The sequence below is a fragment of the Myodes glareolus genome, chromosome 14, assembly GCF_982192425.1.
Source record: "Myodes glareolus chromosome 14, mMyoGla1.1, whole genome shotgun sequence".
Lineage (NCBI taxonomy): Eukaryota > Metazoa > Chordata > Mammalia > Rodentia > Cricetidae > Myodes > Myodes glareolus.
In genome coordinates, this window is record NC_142039.1 from 50,133,813 (window position 1) to 50,148,217 (window position 14,405).

Consider the following 14,405-nt stretch of genomic DNA (forward strand, 5'->3'; position numbering starts at 1 on the left):
TCTAGAAAAAAAAGAAGCTGATTCACCCAGGAGGAGTAGAAGCCTGGAAATAATCAAACTGAGGGCTGAAATCAACAAAATAGAAACAGAGAAAACAATCCAAAGAATCAATGAATCAAAAAGCTGGTTCTTGGAGAAAATCAACAAGATTGACAAACCCCTATCCAAACTAATCAAACGGCAGAGAGAGCACATGCAAATTAATAGGATCAGAAATGAAAAGGGGGATATAACCACAGACATAGAGGAAATTCAGAGAATCATTAGATCTTACTATGAAAGTTTATATGCCACAAAGTTGGAAAATGTAAAAGAAATGGACATTTTTTTAGATAAGTACCATATACCAAAGTTGAACCAAGAACAGGTGAACAATCTAAATAGACCTGTTAGTCGAGAAGAATTAGAAGCGGTTATCAGAAATCTCCCTCCCAAAAAAAGCCCAGGACCAGATGGTTTCAATGCAGAATTCTACCAGAACTTCCAGGAAGAGCTAATACCTATACTCCCTAATGTATTCCATAATATAGAAACAGAAGAGTCATTGACAAACTCCTTTTATGAAGCTACAGTTACCTTAATACCAAAACCACACAAAGACACAACCAAGAAAGAGAATTACAGGCCAATCTCATTCATGAACATCGACGCGAAAATTCTCAATAAAATCCTGGCAAACCGAATCCAGGAACACATTAGAAAAATTATCCATTATGATCAAGTAGGCTTCATCCCAGAGATGCAGGGCTGGTTCAACATACGCAAATCTATCAATGTAATCCATCATATAAATAAACTGAAAGAAAATAACCATATGATCATTTCATTGGATGTTGAAAAAGCATTTGACAAAATTCAACACCCATTTATGATAAAGGTGTTGGAGAGACTGGGGATACAAGGATCATACCTAAATATAATAAAAGCAATATACAGCAAGCCGACAGCTAACATCAAATTGAATGGAGAGAAACTCAAACCCTTTCCACTAAAATCAGGAACACGACAAGGCTGTCCACTCTCTCCATACCTTTTCAATATAGTGCTTGAAGTTCTAGCACTTCCAGAAAAAGTTCCAGGAGTCTGAGTGAAGATACATGCACTATATGTATACAGGATCCAAGAATCTGAGTGAGGATACATGTACTATATGCATACAGGTTCCAGGAGTCTGACTGAAGATCATACACTACATGTATACAGGATCCAGGAGTCTGCACTATACGTATATAGGATCCAGGAATCTGAGTGGGGATACATACACCATCTGCATACAGGAGCCAGTAGAAGCCAAAACATCTGAACCATCTCTCCAGTTCCATATGGCATTATTACACACAGTGAAATCACTTATAACTGCCTATAAGCGGCTATACAGCACAGTAAGATATAATCCTGGCCCTTGGTGAACATAGCTTCTAGCTGGGAGGTTTTCTAAGAGGCAGAAAGCTAACAGATAAAACAAGAACTCTAAGTGATCCAATTAATGTTCAAAATGCATACAGGGTTGGTGAAATAATATATTTATTTTGAAATAGCATTTAAGTACTTCATAGGATTTAACTATAATAGATAGTGATAGAGAAAGACAATAAAAAGTCTACAGAAGCATCACTTCTGCAAGGGAACATGTGGTAGTTCAAGCTGTCATGACAGCTAGATAGATAAGTTGAAAGCAGATATTCAAGGTTATCGATTAGAGGACCACACTGTCTGCAAGCCTAACACCGTGGTGGGCACATACCTGGTGAGCAGGGAACAGCAAAGCAAACTGAAGTTAAAATGTGCATTAAGGACCACTCACTAGGAAAACTGCAGTAGCGGCCATCATCCACAGAAGCATTTACTAGGATGCAAGCAGGTTAAGGCAAGCAATGGCAGGAGGTGAGGAGCCAGGAAAGTACAGTGTATATAGTTAGCATGGCTTGTCTTGCAGAAATGTGGGGGAATTTGTTTAGGGTCACCTTAGAGAACTTTATAGGCCATCTTGTGGGATTAGTTTGCCTTCTTTGTTGTTTCCATAACAAAACCCAAAGCACTCTATAGTTCTGTGACTCCACAAAGGGCACAAATGAAAGTCAGGAGAGGGGGAGACAAATGCTGTCATTGTAAGATGAGACTAATAGGGGAGGAAAGTACCCTCATCTTGGAACATGGTGTGCCCCATACACCATCCTCACAGAGCTGTAGGAGTGGTGGAGATGCTGAAGAGATAATTGTCCCCACATGGTAACTGCGCCTTTATGGAGAGGAGAACCTGCCACAGAACAGGAGGATATTGGTTTTGTTGTGCCTGATGAAGAAAAGGAAGGGGCGGTCAGCACAGAACGTTGGAACATCAACAGCGCAGCAACATTGAATGATGACCGAAGAAGCTGCTGCAGCTTCGGTGCCTTCTTCATTGATCTCCACAACACTCTTGTGAACAAAGTTGGACAGACGCAAGTCTCTCTCTGGAGACATTCCTGATAAGTCAGCCTTGCCGCCTTGGAAGACATCCACCATTCCCAAGTGCTGAAACACAGACGCCATGTCATAATCCTCTTGTAGTTTAAATTTTGGAAAGAAAACATTAACATCAGAGCTCTTCATGATGTCTGGTTTGGTCCAGGCCATTAACTTCTCAAAAGTGAGATTGTTTTCCACCTGGTAAAGCAGAATTAGAGACTGTCAGATTCACAATTGAGGTCTTACCCAGAGGTTCATAATAACTTCCTGCTCACAGAACCCTCCATAATTCTACATGAGGCACTGCCTCTTCGCAAGGCCAGGCAGTGTGAGTGTCCAACTATCTAGCTCGCTTGTGTGTGCCTTCCCTGGTGGGCATGGAGGCCAACAGCCCAGAGGTAGGAAGACTTGGCTATCCTCTCCTAAATCCCTTCTGAGACATCTTTTATTCCTGTCTATATCCAGGTGATTATGGTTTTAGGTTGCGTTTGCTTTTGTTCTCTTGATCGAGACCTAGTTATGAAGACAATAAACCACAGATGCTAAAACAAAAATAATAAAATAAAAATTGAAAAAGACTTTTGGTGTGAGCCACACCAGAAGAAAGGTCTATCCAGGTTGAGATTCTATGGTATTTTGTGAACTGTTAAGGCATTAATGAGATATTCCCTCTAAAGGCTCACATAGTGGATTCTTATTCTGAAGCTGGTAACAACATTTTCGGAGGGTTCTATAATGTATGCATGAGGGGTCTAGCTGAATGAAGGAAGTAGTGATTGTAAGTGTGCCTATGAGGTCGTCCTTGGTCCTCAGTCCATATCTCTTCTCCTTTCTCTACTTCTTGTTCACTAAAAGGTCTGAAATCTCTGCCGCATGCACCTGTTACCATGGAAACCAAGGATGTGCCAGGTAACTTAAAATGAGTCCTCTGAATTCGTGAGCTTGCATAAATGCTTCCTCTCCTAGGTTATTCATGTCAGGCATTTTGTCAGTGATGAAAAACTAACTACCACCAGAGAAGAGATGCTACAGCGAGGGAGCTGGTGAGAAGAGCCAGGGGAGCTGTTCTGTTTACAAAGGCACCTTGGGTCATGCACACTGCCCTGTCCTCTATTCAGAGGATGGATGACAGACTGTGGGGTATCCTGCTGCAAGGAAGACCAAGATGTGCCTGACTTTGTCCTGCCCAGCTGGCTCCTCTCCTCGTCCTCTATCTTCGGTGAACTGCAATACTTTTTCTGTCTGTTTTACATTCTCAGACATTAAAACACTGGCAAAGACCATGATACAGTTCTATTTACAGAGATGGACTATTTTCCAAGCACTGTGTTAAGTTTCTTGCCCGAGTTGCCTCCATTCCATCCTATCAGGTACCATTTTCTGTTCTAGTGATGAAGTTATGTCATATGACAAGGTCACACTGCCCACAATGCGGGGGTCCCCAAACACAGGTACTGCACACAGCTTGAGGCTCAGTCTGTGGATACCACTTGCTCAAATGACAGTTGGAAAGGTAAAAACAATGAGTTTTGTTCTAAAGAGGAAGGACAATGGGGACCCTGGATTCTTCTAGAAGACATTTAGAGTGGTGACTGCTAAGGACTCTCCTGCCTCACCTGGCTGAGGTCCACACCATTATCTGGGAGCAGGATCACCAAGCTCAGCTCCTTGCCCTTATAGGGCATCTCCAGCACCTTTGCCTGTACTTCCTTCACGTAGGCGTAGTTAAATTTGTCTTCCTGATGCATCATCTGCACTGGTCTTTCTTCCTTCTGAACACACAAATAAAGGGCATAAAATATGTTATTCAAAGAGGTCAGAAGGTTTCCACATGAGCTGAAGTTAATGTCAGGCGTGAACTCAACACTCACAATGAAAACACTATTCATAGTCCAGTGAACACTTAGTCAATGTCGGTCAGCCTCGTCCTGGATTCATTTAAAAAAATCGAGCGTAAGCAGATATGGGACTGTTGTAGATAGGATTCTACAGTGGTGATAAACCACCTTGACCAAAGCAACATGAGGAAGAAAGGGTTTATTTGCTCTTACAATTCTCAGGTCACATTCCATCATTGAGGGAAGTCAGAGCAGGAACTCAGGCATAGAAGCCATGGAAGAATGCTACTTATTGACTTGTTCCCCATGACTTTCTCAGCCTGCTTTCTTCCATAGTTTATGACCACCTGCCCAGGGTTGGCACTACCCAGTGTGGACTAGGTCTACACCAATCACTAATGAAGAAAATGTTCTACAGACTTGGCTCTAGGCCAATCCTATGGAAGCAATTTCTCAGTGTACAGCCCTTCTTCTCAAAGGACTCTAGCTGTGTCAAGTTCATGCACACACACATACACACACACACACACACACACACACGCACTCACATACACATGAAACAAACAAAACCCCCGACCAGCCAGGACAGGGACTAACCATAGAAAGATGATGCATTATCCAGAAAAAGGAATCTGCCATTCAAATATTAATATTTTAAAGTCCGACTTGTGCTTAAAATGTTTCACAAATGCTCATGTTTCAAAGCTTTTCTCCACAGACTGGCACTAATGAGATCCAGCTAAACCTTTAGAGGTAGGGCCTAATGGAACAAAGTTAAGTACTGGGGAGAGAATGCCCTGAAGGGGATATGGGCTCTGCAACCCCTTCCTGCTTTTCCCTTTTGCTCCCTGACTGCTGTGAGGTGAAGAAGCCCCCACCATGCATTTCTACCATGCTGTACTGCACCAACACAACCTGGAATGATTAATGAGTTGACCCAGCCTGAAACTTCTGGAAGAAGAACTAACATTTCCTTCTTGTAAGTTGACTATCTCAGACAGTTTGTTACTCTAATGGAAAGAGGACCATCCTAAAAGATGTAGGATTTTGATCATTTAATATGCTCAACAATTATATCTAAGGAAACAGCATATAAATAATGGGAAAGTTTTCATCAAGTAGAATAGACTGGAACATTTTCATAATGGTGTGAATGGACCCACAGACAGATACATCCTCTCAGAAAACAGCCTGGCAACAGGAACACACATGCTCAAAGGTTCACAATGGGTCACAACCTTCTAACCTATCACAGAGCAGAAAGTTCAGGAGAACAGACACTCACAGGCTTTGGGTAGAGCTACATCCTGATAGCCAATCAGAGAGAAGGAAAATCCCAGTTAAATTACTACAAGTGGGGTAGACTGTCTGGACAGATCTCCATGGATTTTTGTGATACAATTACAATTGATAATCTATCATTTACAATTCTTGTAAACCCTTTAAATGTTAGGGGTCTTTTGGACAGAATCTCATGTGATTTAATCCAGTTGGTTCAGTACAATTAGTACAACATTATTTTTTAAATATAGAAGTGTGCCATCAGGGAAGATTTATTACAGTAGTACATTAAACATGAAAATTTGCTATAGAGCATACATAATACATACTAACTTTCCCAATAAAATAACTCATACTTTTACAATTTTTTCAGTTATTACTAATAAAAAGGGAATGGGAAAGGTTAACATTCATAAGACTTCAAACGGCATTAAATAATATCTAATAGGGGTTGGGAAAAGTATTTTAGTATCTACTTTAATTCAAATTATACTCTAATTAAGATGGAGATCTTAATCACTCACTTTCAATATTAAAATGCTATAGTGTTAAATAATGATAAATTGACCAATAATTTAAAATGATTATTTTAATTAAAAATTACACTATTACATAAATGTTTGTATATTTCTTTCTACTCTACCTCATGATCCATACATGCATTATTTTACCTTAACACATAAGTTTCTGTTTTCTTGAACTTACAGGAAAATTTAGTTTCTAGAGTGAGTTAGAAGCAATGATTTTATGAGGATTTATCACAATACATAAGAGCCAGAAACAATGTAAAATAACACAAGTATTAAATATTCTTTATTCCTATCACTTTTCTATGGAGCTAGCATTTCTTTCAGTTTCAAACATTTTCTGTGCTTTCCTATGCTCTTTCTTTCTGGACTGAGGATCAAGCCCAGCACCCCACAGGACACGCAATCTCTACCACTAAGTCCCACAGCTACACATTCACGGTTATACATTACCATGTAAGTTTTTTGTCACAGTGGCATGAATTTTAATCCTGCTCCTTACCTTGTTAATTTTAAAGGGCATTTCACTTGTGTCTTCCTTGTTAAACGGTTGAAGCCACTTTCCTTTGAAGTACAAGGCATTGACAAGAACCAGCCTGGTCTCTGAATCAACTGAGCCTCCTGACAGCAACTCTGGAATTTTCCCTTTTGAGAAGCAGAGACTTCATTCAGGTTCATTTTATACACGTGTGAGAAGTAAGCTGATATGACATCTGGGCAGATTCGAGCATCATGCTTTCAAATTTGCTGAATGTGGATGAGCATGAAAAAAATAAGCCAAAACAACACACCAACACCCATGTTTGACTTGATGTCATGGCCATGGGAGTAACATGACCAAGGTGAGGATGCTGAAGGACTCCCAAGTCCCTCAAGGAGAGCAGGTTTGGGAAAAGCAGAAAAAGTGACTCCAGGATGGAGAACAAGGCAGCAGGAAATGTAGAAAGGGCTTACAGGGGACCTGGGTTCCCCGCTGTGTGCTAATCTTGGTTACCATCTTGATTGGGTCTGGAATCAACCAAGAGACATGTCTCTGGACAGATCTGTGAGGAAATTTCCCAGAAAGAGCAAGCAGTGGAGAGGACGCTCCTCATGGTGGGCAATGCCTTCCTGTGCTGCCCATACTAAAGGACTGAGGGAGAAGCAGCCTGCTTTTGCCTGCCTGCCTTCAGCCCTTGCTGGTGAGTGCGTCTGCGCTGTTCACACCTCTGCACCTGCCATTTTCAGCTGTCACTGGAGCCTAGTAGCTTTGGTCTTCATGTGAACCAAGACTACTGCCTCTCTGGAATCCTCTAGGCTTTCCATGCTGTACTGAGATTGCTGAGGTCTCCAACCCCATAGACTGAGCAGCTTCCAGATTCTCAGCCTCTCCACATGCAGAAGGCCATTGTTGGACTACTCAGCTGGTATTGTATATGCCAATCTACTAAATCTCCCTAGTAATATGTATTCATTCTGTTCCTTTAGAATATGCTGACTAATACACTAATGTTAGCTACAGTATCTCGTCTAGCACTCCATGGTCATGCCCAGTTTCAGCATAGCACAACATGTCAGAGACTCAAGGACAGAAAGTAGTTCGTGGAGGAGGTATTGTTATCATATACTTTGGAGAGTTGCCCATCTTGGGAGAGATTATGCCGATTGGAGGACAGATTCCCTTCTTCTGTCTTAAGGAGCATCCTTGCATTGGAGAAAAAAAAATCCTTGCTAGCTTACAATGTCAAGAGTGCACAAGAGGTAAAGACTACAACAAGAATTGTCAAATAATTGCTAAGTCTTTATAAAATAAAATCTCACTTTATAGTCTCTGTTACTAGAAATAGGAATGTACCCAGTGGTACAGAGGCATCTGAAGGGTTCAACTATCAGATAAGTGATTTTAAAGATTAATGCTGGAACATATCACCACTGAAATCAAAACAAATAGGGTTCAACCTCAAGTGGGAGATTCTTGTAGGCTAATCAATGGAACTGAGCGGCCCTGAGAGGAAATCAAGTTTAGTTTCACCAAATGTAAGGGAGGGATCTGAGGCAAGAAGGGTGGAATTAGAACAGGAATCCTCTTCAGACATAATGGTGTGGGGGCCGGGGCAATAAAGACTGTAGGACGAACCAGCCGGGGTAAGAATATGAGGAAGGCCGCCACATGAATCTCCATGGTGGAGTCACATGATCTGCCAATATTGCAGACCACCCCTATTCTAATGTAAGCTGTTAGACTGGAAATCAGGCCCATGGGTTCTCATGACACTTGTATCATCCCTCTGTCCTGAAGAAATATACAAATAACTCTGTTTCCGAATAAAACCTCCATAAATTCACTGAGGTCTGAATTATACCATATATAATGATGCTAGTCTGTATCCCTTTGGCTTCCTGAAATAACATGAGATTAGTCCATGGGGAAGAAGGGAAATTAAGAGAAAGAATAGGGAAGGAAGAAGAGGGAGGGGTGGTTGGAAAGGAGAAAATTGTGGGATGTGAAATTCTGACCTTCAGTCTGTTTGGAGACCCACGTGTTTATGTGCTTCCTGGATTCCTCTGGAGCTTTGGCAAAGGACAGCTGCTTCAGCTCCGAGTGATAGAACTGAAGACAGGACTCCTTATAGGGCTTTGGAGAGAAAATGTTCAGAAAAATTACATTGGAAAATAAAGTGTCCTGTAAGCTTCCAAACCCTCTGAAAATATGTCAAAAACAAAACAAAACAAGAAAAAACTAAAATGAGTGCAGATGTCACTTTAAGCAGCAATTATCTAGGCATTTGTACATGGGAATAACCAGACACGATTGAATAAAAACAACAAGTATTCAAATTTGAATTACTTTAAGGTATCATTATAGATTTGTGGTCTTTGGGAAAGTTTAAGAAGTGGAGTAGTTGAGTTTCACTATTTGGCCAAGGCTGGCCTAAAACTTGTGATCCTCCTGTCTCAGGTATTATAGATGTGGATCATCATACTGACTAGAACTTGATCCTTAATTTTCTCAAGTTCTCTAGGGTCCTTCTCCTCGCATCTACATCAACAAGTATCTTAAATACAGTTGATATCATTCTACTGACAGAACTTACTGGGAGGAATTTACAGGTATTCTCTGCAAAGAGCCTATTGGCCGTTCTAAGCGAGTACTTTCTGCTGGGCTTGTTCAGGTTACTGAGAAGCTCCTGGAAGCCTTGATGAATGTCTTCCTCTGGGTTTAAACAAGTGCCTGTGGAGGAAAAGAATGAAACATCATGAGCACAGTGATGAAACATTTTGGCGGCAAAGAGGAGCTTGAAAGCTGAATGATTGACTCAGGTTGCAAAGTACATGAGGCTCTGAGCTGGATCCTCACTATGCACAGGAGAAAACGGGTTGCATAGTGTGTGGCTGTAATCCCAGCACTGGGAAAGAAGACATCGACATTTACTCCTGTCCTCTGCCTAAAGAAGCACACATGGACATGTAAACACATATACACACGCACACGTACACACACACTCACGCACACGTATACCTGCTATGTGCATGCACAAGCTGTCTGTGTTTATTAACAGACTAGGAAGAGTAATTAAGAAGAAGACCCCTCTACATTATCCTCTTCATATCCTCATGCCCTCACTACATTTGGGAACGATAAAAATGAGCACTTATACCTGAAAGGCTCTTCGTGGGAAAGAAAGTTCTGGCAAACCCCAGAGCAACAGTGACTACTTCCCACTGTGACAGTGACGCAGAGGGCTTTCTCTCAGGCCATTACCTCCTGCCTGCCCTAGAACCCCTGAGGTCAGAGACCCATTCTTCACCATCTGCAATGCTTATAGGATGCTTCATAAAGCAACCAACGCAGTGCGTGGTCAGGATGAGGACCAGCCACAGACATTTGCCCAGTCAGTATCTCAGCTGATGCAAGGCAGGTTGGACACAGTTAAGAGAGGAATTGACCTTTCTTGGCCAATGAATAATTACAAAGTCTGCTGCTCTAAAAACAGATCTTAGCAACCTATGTTTCAAATAATCTCAACTCCTTTTTTTCCCATGGCTGTACTTGGAGCTGCTCCCACTTTTTTTAAAAAAAAAACTCTTTTTTATTTGAAACTAAGTTGCCCATGTTAGTCTTGAACTTGCATCCTCCTGTTTCAGTCTCCTTAGTAGTTGGAATTAAAGGCCTGTGCCACCAGGTCTAGCATGAAATTATTTATACACCATTTTCTAAGTGAAGTCTGGACAAAATTTTGAGAGTTTCTTCTAAGTTATTACTGAGGGAAATTCATTGTCCCATCCTCTTTAGCCCCTGCCTCATGAAACAGGGTGTGCATAGTCTGACCTTCCCTTCTCAGCAACTCTTAGGCAAGTGAAGCAGGTGTCAGGTGACAGGAACTTACCTGAGACATCTGGACTGCTGTGTCTCCCTTCGCCCCCAAGAGGACCATAGCTAGAGCAGAGGAGATGCTCACGGGAGAGTAACATACATTTTTTGAAGGGTTGTTTTGACAAAGAATCTTTAAAACATGGATGGCAAAGGTGCCGTTTGCTTCAGACAGAGTGTCCATGATGCAGCGTCTGGAGGAAAAGGAGAAATGGTACTCAGCACAGCACTGAATGGTCACTGACCTGGCCCGGGGAAATTTAGGACTCTACTCTTTGTTCTCATTTCAAAATTCCTAAGTAATTAAATTTGGATTTTACAAATTCATTCTCAGCCACAGTCCTTCCAATTTTAAGGTTATTATCTAGGTGTGGTCACCACAGAAGACCAAACTAGCATCTGTCCATATGTGTAGGTAGAAGGTCAGATCATCAGGACTGCATACAAAGACACAGCTGAGAGAGGGGGGACTCTAGTCTCCTTCCATACAGTCCAGTTCCTCTCTCTGAAGATGGTGGAACTGAGGATAAAGAGGAGGAGGAAGACTGGTGGAAGGGAAGAGGAAAACAGCCATGAGCATCCAGGTCCTGACTTCAGCAAAGCTGTGTTCTGTGTGCGCCTGTGAAGACTCTGAGATGTGTGAGTGTGCATTAGACAGCGCTTCTGTGTTTGCTGTTGCTTCAGGACCGAGAGGCTGAACGACACATTAAGACAGGCTGGTGTCATGAGCTCTGCCATGCAGCAGGAGGCATCCACCTGCAGTGGCTGCTCAGGTGGCCTTGGATCAGGGGGTGGCAGCTAGGCTGTTCCTCTGTAGGGCTTGCCTCTCTCCCAGGTGAATAGACAGTTTGGCTCAGACTATCTGACTGCCCCAGGCACAATAACCCCATCTGAGTCCCTGTACATCCAAAGGCTGTGCTCTCGCTGTCATATGACCTTAGTGTGCTCCAGAATGTTTTTCTGCTGTGCTTAAATGCAGATCAAATAGCACAGGGAGCCTCAGAACATCACAACCCATACTTTTTCCTACTCCCCAGACAGAAGGACACAGCATCCGGGACTGTGCCTAGATCCTCTGACTCTTCCCCTTAACTCCCCCAAAGCTCTTCAGGAAAGCTGGGGCTGCTTTATTTCAACGACTTCCCTTCTGGATGGTCCTCTCATCTAAATCTGCTTGTGACCCCTACACTCCTGCCCACCCTGATGTCCTTGAAAGTTGTTTCTAGTCTTGAAGAACTGTTTATCCCATCTAGAAGGTCATCTACCAGGTAACTGTCATGGAGTTCAAACTACTCACCCTTCCCTCCCTCACTGGGACAGGACAACCTCAGGGCCTCTGCTCTGCTTACCTAGGGCAGCTGCCCCAGCCCAGTCCTTTCAATCCTCCCAAGTGCACTCTGTCTCTTACTGACTGTTGTCTCCACCACACCCAGAGCTCTCTGAAGGCAGGAGAGATGTTTGGCACCCCGATTTTAAGCACCTGGAAGCATGCTCTGGATAAAGGGGGGTTTATCAACCTGGAGTGAATTATTTTATAAATGGAAATGAGGAGTGCTCAACTTCATCTAGAGACTGCTCATTTTTAAAGGGCCCAGAAGTAGGATAGACACATGTTTTACATCCGCCAGGAGAGAGCAGCGGCAGTCAAATATCTAGGTAGTGGAAACTGAAAGGAAGCAGAAAGAGGACAGTAGAGAAGGATGCTGCTGACCCCTGAAGCAGTGGTTGAGGAGAGAGGCCAAGGCAGCTCTAGGACACAAGCCCTAGGACCAGCCTTGCTCTCATTGGCCAGCTCAGGTCTTCTAAAGATTCCTTTTTAAATGTCCATCAACACTGTAGGAGCCAGCCATGATAAGCTAAATATGAACAGATCACCCAAAGGAAGTTCTTTACTTCCAACCATTATCACCTGCCAGAGTAGGACTCAGCCAGAGATAAATTTAATAGAGGCCTGAGTCTCAGTAGTTTACCCTGAAGCAATATCTTATTGCAGGAAAGACCAAAAACTAAGATAACCTGAGCACCACCCAAGAACAGACCATCCAAAGGAAACGCCTAACATTCCAACTGTTGTAGATAGGATCACCTGCCAGCACACACTCACCAGGACACCCCTAGACAAATGTCAGCCAATCAAGGGTCCTGAACCTCAGAAAGCCCTCATCCCCACCTTTACTACTATAAAAACCCAACTCTAATTGAGCTCGGGGCTCTCCATTTATTCCAATACATTGGACATGCGGAGAGACCGAGTTTGCAAGCTTGCATAAAATAAAGGCTCTTTGCTTTTACATACGGGGACTCGGTCTCCTTGTTGGCTTTTGGGGGACTTCGCGGATTTGGGCATAACAAATACCACCTGCTTACTCTTTTCCTAACTCTGCAGTCCTGGGCTTCCCTCCTGAACTCAATCTGGACCTTGTAAACCTCACTCACCTCTGTGGGTCCCACGGTCCCAGCCTTCGCAGCTTCTCAATGCAGCTTTTGCAACCTGAAAGCCCTTGTAGCTTGGCTGAGCAGCCCGGCAGACTCTCCTGGCTGGGATTTCTTGTCAGAGCACTCTGAGGGAGGCAGGGAAACTAGCGGCAGCTTTCTCCTTTCTCTGGCCTCTGTGGGAAGAGGATAGGCATCCATAGTGAAAGTGAAAGTAATAGAGCCTTGGCTGCTGGAGGAGGAGGAGGAGGAGGAGGAGGAGGATGAGGAGAGGACAAGGACTAGGACTGGGAGGAGGAGGAGGAGGAGGAGGAGGAGGGGAAGGGGGAAAAGGGGAAGGGAGAGGAGGGGGAGGGGAGGAGGGAGGGGGAGGGGAAAGGGGGGAAAGGGGAGGGGGAGGGGAGGGGCATTGGAAGGGGAGGGGGAGAAGAATGTTTACAGGAATTTTAACAGCGTCCTGGGGGGTGGTGGGGGTGCCTATTATTGATATCCATTCCCCACCCTCACCCTCCTTTTCTGGAGGAAAAACAGCAGTCCATTTTCTACCTATATTTCCCAGTCACGAGCATTTCTTGTGAATGAAATGTGTGGTTCTGTAAGGTCCTCTTATGAGCCTGACCTTTCCAAGGCATAAGGGTTCAAGGCATCAAGGACTGGAGCACCGGCCACATTCATGCTACACAAAGTCTCCTGCAGGGGCTGAGTTCTTTTCAGAGACCTCAACTCAGGTGAAGCCAGTTTTTGACTCTGCCGCAAAAAGGGACTTCAGGACAAGCTAGTACAAAGTAGAGCTGAATTTATTAAGAAGCAAAAACATACATATTTAAACATAAGTAACACGCAAAAGGAGGCCTAGTAAGATGAGACACATCTAAGCATGCAGCTGTCTCAAGGGAGAGCACGGCTTCGGTGTCTTAGGGGTAGCTACACACGTGGCTTTGGTGGCTCTCAAAAGTTGCATCTTACAAAGCCGCTAGGACCCCCCCCCCCCTTTTCCATTTTTATTTAATAGAGGTTCAATTTTTTATTTGTTTATTTATTTAAGGAGAAACTATTAGTACTACAATGAATGAAGCTATGAAACAAGACACATAAACAGAGCTTCACCATAGGAAGATGCCTTGCTGGGAAACAGGACCATTAGAGACTTCTCTCACACACACGTGATCAGTTCACACCATCTACAGGATCACACATCTAGTTCTCCCCAAAGTCAAGATTTCATTCTGCTGAGCCCGAGAGCTCACTCAATTTCCCACTCCCTGTGGCACACTCAGTCTAGAAAGCCTTCTTTTCCATGTGCTCTCCTTCCCGGATTATGGATGCCCAGATTTCCTCTAATCTCTTCCTCCCAGAAGTTTTCTGATGCCATTGGCTTCTCCAGGGCACTCATTTTCTGTGACTTGGCTCCATGTTTCCACTGTAGAAAGGAGCGGTGGGCCGCTTCCTGCCGCCTGCCTCCCAGCTAGCTTTACCCCTGAAATAATTACACGGAAACTGTATTCTTTTAAAACACTGCCTGGCCCA

The 14,405-nt window shown here is 43.4% G+C and overlaps 2 protein-coding genes across 2 annotated transcripts in view; one reads left to right on the forward strand and one right to left on the reverse strand.

Annotated features, from left to right (window-relative positions):
- Positions 1–14,405, forward strand: part of LOC125397621 (serpin B9-like) — a 242,101-nt gene that overhangs the window by 130,683 nt on the left and 97,013 nt on the right. The gene's annotated exons all lie outside the window — the stretch shown is intronic.
- LOC148119866 (serpin B9-like) lies at positions 1,508–13,152 on the reverse strand. The gene is made up of 7 exons (XM_087896501.1): positions 12,882–13,152; positions 10,452–10,639; positions 9,169–9,305; positions 8,591–8,708; positions 6,597–6,739; positions 4,065–4,220; positions 1,508–2,646 (listed from the first exon to the last, which is right to left on the reverse strand). The coding sequence occupies exons 2-7, from the start codon at positions 10,627–10,629 to the stop codon at positions 2,242–2,244; spliced, it is 1,137 nt and encodes a 378-aa protein (XP_087752627.1). The 5' UTR covers positions 10,630–10,639; positions 12,882–13,152; the 3' UTR covers positions 1,508–2,241.